The 11,054-nt window shown below is 36.6% G+C and overlaps 1 protein-coding gene and 2 pseudogenes across 2 annotated transcripts; 1 reads left to right on the top strand and 2 right to left on the bottom strand.

The window, feature by feature from the left end:
- The first annotated feature begins 373 nt into the window (after nt 1–373).
- On the top strand, nt 374–4,493 carry LOC137729229 (uncharacterized). 2 transcript variants are annotated; one of them, XM_068468093.1, is made up of 11 exons: nt 374–537; nt 951–1,103; nt 1,204–1,262; nt 1,338–1,403; nt 1,543–1,650; nt 2,112–2,178; nt 2,531–2,615; nt 2,787–2,947; nt 3,175–3,276; nt 3,717–3,939; nt 4,068–4,493. In XM_068468093.1, exons 1-11 carry the CDS (start codon nt 499–501, stop codon nt 4,199–4,201), a joined length of 1,197 nt encoding a protein of 398 aa, XP_068324194.1. In that variant the 5' UTR covers nt 374–498; the 3' UTR covers nt 4,202–4,493. The 2 variants fall into 2 exon arrangements, with proteins under 2 accessions (XP_068324194.1, XP_068324193.1); XM_068468092.1 differs by having other exon boundaries at nt 924–1,103.
- Nucleotides 4,494–4,841: 348 nt separating this feature from the next.
- On the bottom strand, nt 4,842–6,246 carry LOC137727488 (uncharacterized; annotated as a pseudogene).
- A 1,486-nt stretch (nt 6,247–7,732) lies between these two features.
- LOC137728505 (uncharacterized) lies at nt 7,733–8,755 on the bottom strand (annotated as a pseudogene).
- Nucleotides 8,756–11,054: the final 2,299 nt, after the last annotated feature.

The raw sequence follows: 11,054 nt of genomic DNA, 5'->3' as shown, positions 1-11,054 counted from the left end.
TTGTTTCAAACTTGTCCGATTAGGCTCGTCCAATTTGTGGGGGTGTTCAATTAAATTTTAATTAATTCAAATTTTTCCGTAATTATTGTTTGTATTATAGGAATATAAATTTTAATTTAACTAGTGTAAAATTCATATCTAAATAGGAATAGATACTATCAGATATATTATAATACTTTACACAAATCAATACAATGAGTCATATTTTTATAAAATAATTTTTCACTAAAAAGAAAAAAAACATGTTTAAGACAGCCATGTAGAGTGAGCATTTTGGTTATTAAATAATTAATAATTTGGCGAACCTTTCTCAATTTAATATAAATGAAAATTCAGAGATCACACATGTGTTTTGTTCTACGTGTTTCCGAGCTGTATAACAACTCACCAGAGTGAGTGGCGACAGAGACCGCTTAGAGAGAGAGAGAGAGAGATCTCTACAATTCTCTCCTTTTCTCTTCTCTTCTCATTTTTCTCCGCTCCAGATTTGTTTGAGCAATGTCCGACGAGCCTGCTCCCAGTCGCTGGTCCTTTCAGGTACTTACTCACCAATTCGCTTATTATTTTCTGTTTGTTTCCCGAGAAAATGCTGGTCGAATTGAAAAGTTTGGCACTTGAACGAAACTATGAGTAGAGTGGCTGTTAGCTTTTTCTGGGTTTGAGTTAGAAACTGAAGCAACCCAATTTCTACTTTTGTTTGTTTTGCTTGCTTCTGTTTTCTATGCTGACAAATATGAGCTCACTAGCTCAGTGATCTCGATTAATATAATTTTTGTTTTGGGGTTAATTATATGCTTAGAGTTGAGTATATTTGGATTAAATTGTGGTTGTTGAGATTATGTAGTTGCGAATCTTGATCTGATGTATAGGATTGAATCAAGAATTCGTGGATTTATCTCAGCTAAAATTATGTGCATTTCTAGGATTTTAAATTGTTTTATGATGCCAAGTTTGGTAGAAAGAAAGCGCCGGAGCCGCAGCAAAACGGGCAGTCCACTAATGGAGCAGTGAGTAATGGAAGTAGTTCCGGAGTGACCGCGAATGGGAATGGTCTCGTGAAGAGGACAGCTGACTTGGCCATCTATGAGCAATTTCAAAACCAGGTAGTGGATTTGATCTTATCATGTGGTGAACTGGATTTGACATATTGCATGAACTTGTACAGTTGCATTCATTTGTTCTTCGGTTTCATCTGTTTTTCAGGGTAGGGGCTCCGTGCTTCACTCAAATGGAGTCTTATCTGATCAGCATGATGAAATACCGTATGTTTTCTGGCAACTTTTCATTGAAGAATGCTTCTTTAAGAACATACTGACATTTTTTTGTGAACTCCACAGGCAGAAGTCCCTTTTACCTGCTTTTGAATCGGCAGAAATGCGTTCTTTAGGAGAGAGTTTATGCAGGTGATTTTAGATGAATGACTTCACATGATGGAATACAAGTTACTGCTATTACATTTTTTTTTTCCCGGTGGCCAAGGATGATTACAGTTGCACCCTGAAAGTTTCGTCATTTATTTACCATGCATTGTGTCTTGTGCAGGGATATAATTCGGGGTAGTCCAGATGTTAAGTGGGAAAGCATCAAGGGATTAGAGAATGCCAAGCGTTTGCTCAAAGAAGCAGTGGTCATGCCAATTAAATATCCCAAGTACGTCTGGTCAATGAGCACCTCATGTACCAAATTTATTTAATAAACAATTAACGATTTAACGTGTTTGTTCTTGCATTCTTATGTACTCCTATATTTTTTTTGTTCGTAAAGTTCAAGAGAATCAGATTGCTGAATTGCTAGTTGTTTACTTGTGAAGCATTGTCTCAGTTTACATTCCTTTTTCTGTGACATTGAAACCAATATTAACTTAATTTAATCATGGTTCATGCTAATTGCTTTTAGTATTTCTTTTAAATTCGTGGAGTACCAAATGTTTTTCTTTATGTTAAGCTAAATTAATTAATATGTGCTAGAATATTTTGATACGGTCGGCCACTTGTCTGGAAATTGGGATAAAACTTTGAAACAACCAGATTGAATTAACTGGCAATACTTTTGAAATGATGGCACGATGCAAGATCATTCAAATATCATACTGATCTTTCTATTTTCCGCAGGTACTTTACTGGACTTTTAACACCGTGGAAAGGTATTCTCCTTTTTGGCCCTCCAGGGACAGGAAAGGTTTGTAATTCTTTCCAATCCTGTTGATTGTTTCTGTTTCTTTTTCTGCGCTTTGGTTATGCAGTATTTGCTCTTCTATTTGCTTACCCAAGAAAAGTTGTTGACTGTATTGCGTTTGTACCTTTCCTTGCTGAAGTGATCATGCTATTTGGGTGGGGGTGGGGGTGGGGGATTGGGAGATGGGTTTTTAAAATTAATACTTTGATCGAAAATTGCTCCCCATGCAATGAGTTCTTGTGAAAAACTTCCTCTGAAATGAAGATGAATTTCAAAGTCCTGTTGATGCACAACCTAGTTAATCTTTTACAATGATACTTTGGACAAAAATTAATTTTAACATCTGATGGTGCAGACAATGCTTGCCAAGGCTGTTGCAACAGAGTGCAAGACCACATTTTTCAACATTTCAGCATCGTCTGTTGTCAGCAAATGGCGTGGTATGTCAGGGTTGAACTATTTTCTGAAGATCATGCTTGTTTGTTTGCTTATTTGTCATAAAAATGGATGGGGAAGAATTTATTAGGGTCTAAATTTTCCAGCTTGTTATTTGAGCTTCCTATCCGTTCTTTAATATTTCCTTCAATCTTGATGTTTGCATAATTTTTCAGGCGACTCAGAGAAGTTAGTGAAGGTGTTGTTTGAGCTTGCTAGGCACCATGCACCATCAACTATATTTATTGATGAAATTGACGCAATTATTAGTCAACGTGGTGAAGGACGAAGTGAGCATGAAGCAAGTAGGCGTCTGAAGACGGAGCTACTCGTACAGGTGATGTTTGTTTTTAAAGGGTGCTGCTTTCTTAGTGTTCTCTCCCATCATATGTTACTTGTGTTGATCACAGAATCTTGTTTTCTGCACCGTATCAGTTTATAACATTTGAGAAACTATGTTAACACTGTGCTTAGAACTTTTAATTGTCTTGGTTCCGAGCATCAGGATATTCCACATGTCAATTATGCTTGTTCAAAAATTGATTAGCTTGTATTAGAATGCAGATGGATGGTTTGACGAAGACAAGTGAACTTGTTTTTGTTTTGGCTGCTACAAATCTTCCCTGGGAACTGGATGCAGCCATGCTCCGGCGTCTTGAGAAGCGAGTATCCTTTTGAAAAATTAAATTATGCTCAGTGATATGTGCCAAGTCAACTATATGGAAACGACGGAAGTTATAATTATTAGCATATCATGTTATACACTTTGTTACAAACTCATAGGTCTGAATGAAAATCATAGTTTCACAAGCATTAACGGAGCACGAGCTATATGAGTGCTGGTAACTATATTTGGGTGTATATGAATATGCATTACATGCCAGGATATTCGAGATGTCTAAATGGAATCAATAGATGCGGGATCATTTTGGGGTTGATTATGGTATAGAACACGGGAAGGTTCACCTGCTGTATCACATCCATTGTCCGTTGTTTACGTTCTTTTCTAGCTAGGTATCAAAATACGAGGCAGTTTTTTACATGATCAAGCATATTCCGTATCCAGCCATTTTATTCGGCTTCTCCATTAACCATGAAAAATTTAGATTCTTGTGCCTCTGCCTGAACCAGAAGCAAGAAGAGCCATGTTCGAGGAGCTCCTGCCAGTACAGCCTGATGAGGAGAAGCTTCCTTATGATTTGTTGGTGGATAAAACTGAAGGATATTCAGGTTCAGATATTCGATTGGTGTGCAAGGAGGCTGCTATGCAGCCTCTGAGACGCGTAATGACATTCCTTGAAGACAAAGAGGACACGGTTCCTGAGGATGGTATGTGACTCTAAAAGTATTAACCAAAATTGGATGCATATGAGCTTATTGTAAATACGAACTTGGGCAACGGGTTTTTGTTTAGACGCGTTCGGTAAAAGCTTATGCCATGATGTTTTTGGTTGCAGAACTGCCGAAGGTTGGACCGATCAAACACGAAGATATTGAGACGGCTTTGAAGAACACAAGGCCGTCTGCTCATCTCCAAGTTCATCGTTACGAGAAGTTCAATGCTGATTATGGTAGTCAAATACTCCAATGACGGCGCACAATCTCTCTTGTCTTGTATCGTTAGATGTACTTTTCGTAGTTTTGAAGATCACTAGATTATCATTGCCCACTCGCATTTATAGGGTTCTGAGAAGTGTGATTCACGTAAAACCGAATAAGAACTTGGCTTCCTTGACAAAAAAAATAGGTTACTTGTTTTGTATTTCTAAGATTCTGGTTTTGTGATTCTGATTCGATGTAACATGTAAGAACAGATTAGCATGGATAGGCATTAATCTTTTGAATTCAAGTTTGTGCTCCCACAGTGCAGCGAAGTTAAGTTCTTTCGCCGGTGAAATGATTTTAAAACTTTGAACTCCCGTTACTCTGTTCTACACCTAAAGATTTATAAAATCTACGCTACTTAGCGGGATAAGACTTCGTTGTTTGTAACTTATGTTACTTCGTTCGTGTTTTCCGCCATGTTATGATTTGAGTTTCATTTGTGCAAAGTTCATTTCTTCCAATCTTTCATATAGAACTTTAGAAAAGCTACATGCAAGAGAGTTTCATAACAACACAGAAGAACCATCCTACCATGAAAGAACTCGCTGAGCATTAAGATCATATAAACGAAAAAACTACTCAAAAACAATGTCAGCTCCATGTTTAGTTGAAACCCCTTCGATAGATCAGCCGGTTTGTCCAAACTTTGCATCGGTCCACGCTTTGGCAATTGTTCGTTTCATGTCCGGATCCCCTTCATCCTACATATTCTACAAAATCCGTTGCATACGGTAATTAACAAAGCAGAGAAGAAACACAGTACACATTTTCATATATGACAATGTAAGTATTTGGTAACCTCACCTTCATCAAGTCCATGATTCCTGCCATGGGATCTTTCTCTTTATCCAGACTCGGCTTCAGCTGCAAGATCAAAATAACGAATGCATTCGGTTACATTTCTCCGTTTTCCGAAGCATAAAATGGGAGAGTTCAAAGATACGATGAGACATACCTTGTCCTCCTTGAATTTTAAGTCCAATCAGTAATCCTTTGAAGTTTTAGCCAAACTGATAACAACCCTTGTAGGCTGAACCAGCACCTTACACTTCTCTAGATCGATCTCCTTGTTCAGCTTAGGCAAACCGAACCTGTAATTCTTTCCTTCCACATCATGGAATTTGATGTCAAATGACATAGGCTTGAAGTCGGTCTCTATCTTCTCCTGATCAACTCCCTCCAGAAATATGTATATCTGCAAGGAAAAAAAAGTGAAGGTGATCAAACCGAAACCTAATGCAAAAACACATGGTGAATATGTTCGCACCTTCACCTTGTCGTTATCCTGATCCCAGCTGAACGACGAAAGCATACTGTAATGCAGAGTTGGGGTGGCAGTATCAGTTGAAATTGGAGTTGGGATTTGCAGTGCAGGTGAAGCAGCAGCCTCTTGTGACATCTGCAATGATCAAAAACCACATTATTTCCCATACGTGAACATAGCAAGATTCCATATCTGGCCTTGAAATGGCGGGTTCATACGATCTTAACAAGCGCTTATCCGTCACTAGATACCATAAAAATCTCATACTCTCTCAAGCATTACAACATTTCAAAATGCTAAAGCAAAGACAAAATTATGAAGTTGGTTTGAAATCGAAAATTTGACAAGACGATATTCTAAACTAGTATAATCTATGGAAAGAGAGATTCAACCTTGGGTTCATGATCCGTGCCAAATCATACTTCAACAACACATGTGAAAGAATAAGCTCACTTCACACAAAATTCTAAAATCAAATACAAGTTTCCATAATTTTTTTTTTCTGGGTCAAATATAAACCAAATTTCACACAAAAAATGTGGGGACATTACCAAAACAATCACATTGTGGCAAAAATTTCACTACATGTAAGAGACATGTCAAAAATGTAAATATTGAATAGCAAATGCTGAGATACAAAAACAAAATGGGAACTTTTTCTCCAGAGTGCGAATCTCAGTGGAAATGAGGTTGATGACACGGGATCGTTTCGCAATGCTCTGAAGGTGGCGGAGCTCCTCCACGTCCAGCGCCACTTCCTCTGCCATTTGCTAATTTGTTCTCCAAAGAAATGGCTTTTCGTTTTCCGAGAGTTTTAACGAATATCTATTCACTTTAACGGAAAATTACATTTTTATACTAAGAATCAATTATGATATTATTTACTTTACTCCCATTTTCATTAGTTATCTTTTTTTTTTTTTCAATGGATTTTTATATCTAGGAAAACAAACAAAAAAAAAATACCGAAAAACTTTAGTTTTAATCAAAATGACAAAATAAATGTGTAAGTGAATAGTATCAGGAATGACTTTTTAAATAAAAAATGTCCTTAGGGGTATGCTATCCACACACTCCAAATTACTTCTCACACATCCCTTGTTAATTTTTGTTCGTTGATCTTCTTTAATTCATCCGATCCAACGGCCGAAAATTAGAAGGGTGTGTGAGAAGTAAAATGGGATGTGTGGATATCACACCCCATGTCCTTAACGTTAAAAGTGAATGGTACCAAAAGTGTTTCATTAAGATTCCCTTTATATTTTGAAGAAAGGGATCCTCTCCGGATGCATTTCACCAAATTCACCAAATCAATCAATATGAGTCTTTGAAATTTGATTCAATAGCTGCAAATAGGAGGTTCCTTTAAAAGTTATAATAAATTTAACCGTTATATTAAATTTTAAAAATTCAGATTAAATGATTGGATGAATTTAATGGAAAGGATCCGAAAATGATCCGAAAATGATCCCTTTCCATATTTTGGGAGTTGCAAGAAAAGGTAAAAGCTTCGGGGAGAAGGTTCAGGACTCGACGTTCGATTTGTTAGTGATGTGAGGGTTTTACACGTGGATGATTGTTAGGGCTTGTTATTTGGGCTTTGGTTAATGAGCTGCATAATGAACAAAATTGACCCAATAGTGATTGTCTGAGCCCATGGCCCAAAATTCCTACACCTCTATAAGGGAAATTTAGCAATGTGAACTTGAAACTTTCTCTGATTGTCCTCTCGACTTTTAATTTAGTTATGAGTTTCTATAATTGTTTAAATCATGTTAAGCGTTACCCATACCATCAAATTTCTCACATTTTCTATCAACCACATTGATGATTACCTCTCTAATGTTTGCGGAATATGAATTTATAGGTTAAAACTGATAATATACATACGATTCATATTTGATAATCTGATTATAAATGAATCCGAATATAAATTAATGCTGATGTGATGGCTCACCCTCAATTTGTTGAAAAACTGACAAACCCAAATTGAAAGTTTAATGGGGGCAAATCATAATCCGACCATCCAGAGTTTTCTTGTTGATGATAGTGACGACTGTGACTTCGATAATGCTACAGCAACAGGAATAGTAAGCGAAAAAGGGAATACGAAATCACCATAACGGATGCATCGGATGGACGTCAAGTGGTTGATATTATCCTGCAGGACTGGATGTGCTTTCTCAATTAATCGAGGACAAGGTGATTCAAATTTTACCTCTTCCAACTTTAAAAAGAGAAGGAAAGAAAAATTTATCTTTTCTTTCTCCTCTCAGTTGCAGCTATCTCACCATTACTCGTGCATCTGTCACTCCCTTGGAATTTGACAAAGCTTGATTGGATCTGAAACAAAGATCAAACAACCCATCTTAAATTAAGAACTCTTCATAATCTAACGGATGAAATCGCATTGCCAAAGTTTATACGAGAGAATTCTCGTCCTTACGAGTGGAAATGAGTGTTCTACTACCACAGATATGAACTTAAAAAATGAAAATTATCATCAGTCATGTGCAGAAATAAGTGTTTTACCATTAAATATATGAGCTTGTAAGTAAATTCTCGTTAGTACGTGTGGAAATAAGTGTTTTGCTGCCAAAGACATTTTGCTTGAACTCCATCTCAAATCCCTTCAACTCATAAAACCTCTTCTTCTCCTTCTCCAACTCCTCAAGCTCCTCCACCTCACTCTTCAAAACCCTAAAATTATTCCCAATTCAATTTCAATTTCAATTCCCAATCTAATTCGCTCCAGTTCAACCTAATTAATGAATCAAGCAACCAAAAACTTGATCAATTGAGAAACTTAAGTAATACCTCAACTGATGTGAATCGGATTGATATTTCTCGTCGGGCCATCGATCTCAGACCTGAGCGCCCAGATCTTGAAGCCTTGCGATGCGATCTTTTGGTCGTGCTCCAAGCACCTCTGCTTGGTGGCCCTCATGCTTGCGAGCTTCATCACAAACACCTGAGATTTGTTCGCTTGCGCTTCTTTCTCCGCCTGCAAACGAAGCAAGAATCAATAACATTTCGCTGCTATCTGTTTGGCAGCTGAGAAACCAGGGAAAATTTTGACGAAATTAAGAAATTTTAAATCTTTCGATATGCTCTTTTTTTATCTGCAACCGAACACGATTTAAGGAAATTAGGGCTTGTGATGTGACCTGGAGAAGAGAGAGGCGCTGGTTTCGGGTACGTTCCATGTGTTCGAGTCGTTCCCGGAACGCGGCGGAAAGCGCCATCGCGATTTGCAGAGGGAGAAGGCGCGAAGAATTGTGGTTTTGTTTCCGAAGGTCAACGAAAATTTTGAACTTTGGGGAATATATAGTGGCAGCTTCGAATACGTGGTCTAATGCAATTGGTTGCAAAGTGTGTGGCATCCAATTAGCTCTTTTGTACCTAAATTGTTTGCTAATGTATAAAAACATTGTGTTATAATCAAAATTGTTTATTTTCATAATTATTATTGAAAGATTATTTTTTGAAAAAAAATCATTCAAATTGGTGCTTGTTCAATCATTTGTATAGGATAAAAAGGAATATTTTTGCTCACCACTTTCAAGTGACGGTGATACTCATCACCTTATTTATCATTTTAACGAATTTAAATTTCGAGATTTGTGTGTTGGATAGACACAAATATTAAAATTTAAACTCCTACAGTGTTGATAACAAAAATGGTGAGTATTATAACCACTCGAGGGTGGTGAACAAAAATACACCGATAGAATAAATCAACGCTTTTCTTAATCATTGATAATTTCATGATGAACCAAGTGTTTAGTTGAGTAGATTTTTCTAAAGAATTAAGTTTAATCTATAGAAACAACGCAAAGTGCAAACATCTTCAAATTAGAGAATTAGTGAAGTGCACCATTAGTTTCTCTAAAATATGAAAATTTAGCACCTGAAAAAACAGTGATAATTAAAATGCACCATGTACTAATCAAGGTGGAAGCCAGCTGCTAGTTAAGTTCAACAGCATTACTAGTACTTTTACAGGAGTGGAGATTCTCTCCGAATCTTTGTATTCGAACTCTAAAGATTCGAAGATTCAGGCTGTTGACGAGAGAGAAAGAGAGATCCAGATTCTTGATTAAGGTGCGCTAGTAAAATAGGCTAATAAGGACCACATAATTTAAAATAAACAATATGAGATCTCCAATTCCGTCGGCCACGACACGAATATCCAGAGGTCTCAATTCCTTTCTACAGGGAGTGTGTTACCCTCAATTTTGTGGTGCTCAGCTTACTATTTACCACTGTTCTAAAAATCGGCCTAGGCGGTGGAGCCCCATCCCGATTTTGGACAAGGCGTTTGGAAAAATCGGCTGGAAGCTAGGCGGTGCCTAGGAGGGCTAGGCGGGCCTAGGAGGAGAGCTAGGCGGGGCCTAGGCTGTCCTAGGCGGTTTATATATATATATATATTTTTTAATTTTTTTATTAATTGTGCTTTTTTCTTTTTTGGTTTCATGGTGGTATACTTATGGAAATGGTGTACCTAATTTGCAAATAATGGATTTACTACAAGTTCATCCAATAGTGAAATGAATTGGAGCATTTTTTAGGGGATACATACAAAGAAAGAAATAAACTAGATACAACAAGGTTAAATAATTTAGTCCATATCTAATCCAATTCAAGGATCATGATTCATGAACAATAAGAATTTAGTCTATCATCCAAATCCTCCTCATTATGATTATATGCTTATTATTTTTTAAATATTGAACTTTTTGGATGTATATAATTTGTGTTTTCTTCTACTCCTATTTTTGCATTTTATCATTCTTTTATTATCCATACAAGTATAGTTTTTTTATAGATGTAAATAGGCACTTATTTACAAGATATATAATAAATTTACATAAATCCGTCTAGGCCCAGCCTAGCAGACTAGGTGCTAAGCCCCTACCCGCCACTCAACTAATGCCTAGCGATTTTTAGAAAAGAAAACTAATGAAAATGACTTAAAAACTTTAAGTTTTAATGATAAGGACAAAATAAAGGGTAAAATGAATAGTATCATGATTGACTTTTTAGTATAAAAATGTGGTTTTTCGTTAAAATGAACAGTACCGTGAGCTTTTCGTTAAAACTCATTTTTTAAGACCTTGCTATTTACTAACCGACTTTTATTAATATATTGAGGTAACAACGAGGACAAACAGCCCTTTGAATCTAATTGTCAAAAGAAAATATTACTTTGAATTTAAAACTGTTATTCCTCAAGGCTCTCCTCACTTTCTCCAAATGCTGACACGGTTACGATCTTACTTGTAAAATTTCATACAGCTTTCAAAGGAAGATCCTACTGCACATGAAGAACTATTTGCAGATCTTGGAGAGCTTTCTTAGTGAGAAAGGATTTGAGAATTATTTAAGACTATTGACTTGCATTGTTAGATATATACATTGGCAGTTTCGGAGGAGGGATTCCTAGTTTTTGAGCTCTACATTGTACGCATGCAACCGGTTATATGAATTGTGACTAAAAAATAGACGGTTTAAATTGTTGAAATACAATGTAGAATGAGGGCTCATTTGGAAGTGTATTTAAAATAACTAAAAA

Source organism: Pyrus communis, chromosome 3 (genome assembly GCF_963583255.1).
Source record: "Pyrus communis chromosome 3, drPyrComm1.1, whole genome shotgun sequence".
Taxonomy (NCBI): Eukaryota; Viridiplantae; Streptophyta; class Magnoliopsida; order Rosales; family Rosaceae; genus Pyrus; species Pyrus communis.
The sequence above is the reverse complement of the archived record's forward strand: the minus strand, read 5'-3'. Positions and strand labels throughout refer to the sequence as shown.